This window comes from Aptenodytes forsteri, unplaced genomic scaffold, assembly GCF_000699145.1.
Source record: "Aptenodytes forsteri isolate BGI_AS27 unplaced genomic scaffold, ASM69914v1 Scaffold752, whole genome shotgun sequence".
NCBI classification, from domain to species: Eukaryota; Metazoa; Chordata; class Aves; order Sphenisciformes; family Spheniscidae; genus Aptenodytes; species Aptenodytes forsteri.
The window spans coordinates 287,569-290,759 of record NW_008794802.1 but is presented as its reverse complement, the minus strand read 5'-3'; the positions used below and the strand labels follow the sequence as shown (position 1 = coordinate 290,759).

General features: G+C 64.2%; 1 protein-coding gene across 1 annotated transcript; it reads right to left on the bottom strand.

Annotated features, from left to right (window-relative positions):
- Nucleotides 1-416: 416 nt before the first annotated feature.
- FXYD2 (FXYD domain containing ion transport regulator 2) lies at nt 417-2,671 on the bottom strand. The gene is made up of 5 exons (XM_019470793.1): nt 2,662-2,671; nt 1,772-1,810; nt 1,554-1,628; nt 591-627; nt 417-441 (listed from the first exon to the last, which is right to left on the bottom strand). The coding sequence occupies exons 1-5, from the start codon at nt 2,669-2,671 to the stop codon at nt 417-419; spliced, it is 186 nt and encodes a 61-aa protein (XP_019326338.1).
- Nucleotides 2,672-3,191: the final 520 nt, after the last annotated feature.

Sequence of the window (3,191 nt, the reverse complement as noted above, 5' to 3'; positions counted from 1 at the left end):
AGAGTGGGCGATTCAAATGCCTCAGGCACAAAGTTTAACCTCTCTCGGCTTGAACTTTATTAGCCAAGAAACTCTTGCCGGATCTAACAGAGGGGAAAGCGTGAGGGCAATTTGCGTTCTGGCCTCGCCTGGGGTGAGCAGGGTAATGGATCCACTGAAGCGGGGTAAGGGGTGGCCCTTGGCAAGGACTTCTCTGCTTTGGATGAAGCTCTGCTTCCACGGCGGCATGGCAGCTCTGAAACCAGACAGAACGGGAGGGTCACACGGCCACAGAGGCCAGTGTGTACTAGCTCCTCTCCTCCCGAGACAAACCCCCATGTAGGTACTTCCCTGAAGCACGGGTGCCTCGAAGCATCGAGGGATGCCTAGGGAGCCTGGCTGCCAGCTGGGTGCATCCTCCTCCAACCTACCTGCAGCTACAGGTCTTCCTCGTTTCCTTGTCTGTGGAGTGAAAAGCAATGGGAGACATGTTACGCTGGGCAACGTGGCTGAGACGGGAGGGAGCACGAGCCGATAATCCAGCCCTTTCAGCTGGCAGGCCTAGGACACGGAGGACAGATGAGGCTGCCTTCAAACCGTGCAATACCCACCTCCTCTTCTTCTTCCCTCCGCAGTGGAACCGCTGGCCTGGGGGCAAGAGGAGCAACTGAGGCCTCCTGTGGCTGGAGCCTTCCCCCCCGCCCCATCTCCCCCGTCCCTCTCTGCTCCGATGAAGCAGTCCTGCTCGCGGGCTTGTCCCCTCAGCAGGGACCACCAGGTTTGGCTCCTGCGGGAAGCCCCGAACCCCCCTGCCTCCACGCTGGGGCTGGCCTCCTGCACGGCTCCTGCCAGTGTGGGGAGACACCGACCCCATGTGCTGCCTCCTGGCGCCCGGCTCAGCTGCGCTGCCTGGCCAGCCCCCCTACACCACCCCGGACCCCAAAGCTGCAGCCCCCGGCACTGCCCAGCGAGGCGCCAGCCACGAGAGCCTGCTCAAATGTCTGTCTTTCTGCCTAAGCTGCTCCCGCAATTGCAAATGCAGGTGGTTTTCTTATCTTTCTCCCTAAACCCGCTGTGCAACGCGGAGCGAGGCGGGCAGTGCCTGTACGCGCGGGCAGGGTGCCCTGCACGCTCGGCACCAGGTCTCTCTGGGAGCTGCCGAGGTCTGAGGGCTCTGGGAAAGCTGGTTTCTCACTCTGGAAATGTCAGAGTTTTCTCTGCTATTTTTAATTAGTGACCTTCCCTCTGAAGCCTTGACGCTGGCAGGGAAACGCCAAATATTTATGTGGTCTCCTTCCCAACTCGCTTTCTGTTGGGAGCTTGCCTCGATGGAAATTTCCCAGGCAGCCCCAGCTGCGGGAGATGCCCACCCCTCGCGTGGCGGGGCAGGGTTGGCAGCCCCCCACCCCAGCACCCGGCCAGTGCCTGGCCCGGGGCGAGGGATGCGAGTGGAGAAGGGGCCCACCCCAGCACCCGGCCAGTGCCTGGCCTGGGGCGAGGGATGCGAGTGGAGAAGGGTCCACGCGCAGGGGAATGGAGCCGAGGAGGGTGTCCGACCCACCCGAGGCACTTACTGAGGATGATGAGGAGCCCGACGACAAAAGCCACGACAGCGAAGATCAGCCCCCCGTTGCGGATGGTCTCATAGTCTGGGGAGGAGGAGACCCGAGCAGGCGTCAGCCTGGCCGAGGCGCGGGGCTGAGCCCGCAGAGCAGAGCCCACGGGCAGGTGTGGGAGGAGGCTGCCCATCCTGCTGCCCGCAGCCCCCGGGCTGCACGGGGCACGCACTCACCGTAGCTGAACCTGTCCAGGCCCTGCTCGGGCGCTTGTTCTGGAAAAGAGGAGAAACCCAAGTGAGAGCGAGGGCCTGGGCTTGCAGTGGGAGCCGGGACAGGGAGGCGAGGTGGGAAAGATCAGGAATGAGGGCTGCAAGCAAGAGCGTTCTGATTTCCTTAAGATGTAGCTGAGCCAGTAAGAATTCCCGAATTCCTGTCTTTCACCCCAGGAAGTTTAAAGTTCACGGTGCATTTGCAGGATGCATTCGCAGGACGTGTGGGAGTCTCTCGAGCTCCAGGTGAAGCTGCAGACAAGGACCCGGCTTGACTGTTTGCAGCAGCCGGTTGCTATTTGCTAAGGCTGCGCTGCTGGCAGAGCAGCCTTCACGGTGCCCTCGGGAAGTGCCGCTGCCCACAAGGCTCAGCGGGGCAGCGATGGCTCTGCTCCGGCGGCACAGAGCACTGAACAACCCCTCGCGCCGACACCTTGAACCGGGGTGGTTCCCGGCAGCCTCCCTCCACACCAGCAGGCTCATCCGTCTGGTGGCTGCGTGTCACCGCTTGAGCCACGTTACCTGACTGCACGTCCCTCTGCCAGGAGCCGTTTGGAAGGAGAAATCCCCCTGAGAAGCCAAACACCAGCCGGCACCGACGCGCCAGCAGGCTGCAGAGCTCTGGGGATTCATCCCCACATCTCCCCTGAATCCTCCGCGAGAGCTTCCCCCGTGCAGGCTTCTGCGTGGCAGGAGGGACCAGCCCTGCGCCTCCCGCAGAGATGCCCCCGTGAAGGCGTCTGCCCCCCCAGGGAAGCCCCTTTCGGGTGGGCCGAGCAGGGTGCTGGCTGCGGGTGCCTGGGGTGCCTGCCGCGGGTGCCTGCCGCCTGCCCCGCTCTCCGGAGCGCCCTTACCATCACCCATCGCGTCGGCGTGTCGTCCGGCGGGCGTCTCGCTCTGGGAGCGGGCGCCCACGGGAAAGCACATTAATTGGGAGACAAACCTCATTAAACATTAACGGCCTCGGTGTAATGTTTATCGCAGTCACGAGGGGAGGCACAGGGCTCCCGCACGCCTTTGGGAAGGAGGCCCGGGAGGGGAGGGCAGGGTGCGCACCCACCGTGCCAGCTGGCGGGGAGGGCTGGGCACCCCGGAGCCGCGGGTGTCCCTGTCCCAGCCGGGAGGAGGGCGGCACGCCCTCCCTCGGCTTTCCAAACATCAGGCCAACTGGGCTTCACCTCCCGCAGTGGAGGCGAGCCCGAGGCGGGGGGCAGAGGGATGGGCTCGGCTTTGGGCTGCAAGAGGCTCTCTAGCCTTTTGCTAGAGAGAAGCGGGCAGCATGCCCCGTCCCCGCAGCCTGGCGCCGCAGGTCCCCACGACAGCCGGGTCAGTTCCTCCCAGCGCAGTGACGAGCCGTCCCGGGGGGCCCTGCCGCACCCCGGCA

What these genes read in the sequence shown, in the direction of transcription:
- FXYD2 (XM_019470793.1), bottom strand. An exon ending in CGGGCTCCTCATCATCCTCA is followed by an intron (nt 628 to 1,553) that starts GTAAGTGCCTCG and finishes TCTTGCCCCCAG; the next exon opens with GCCAGCGGTTCCACTGCGGA. An exon ending in GGAGGGAAGAAGAAGAGGAG is followed by an intron (nt 442 to 590) that starts GTGGGTATTGCA and finishes TTCACTCCACAG; the next exon opens with ACAAGGAAACGAGGAAGACC.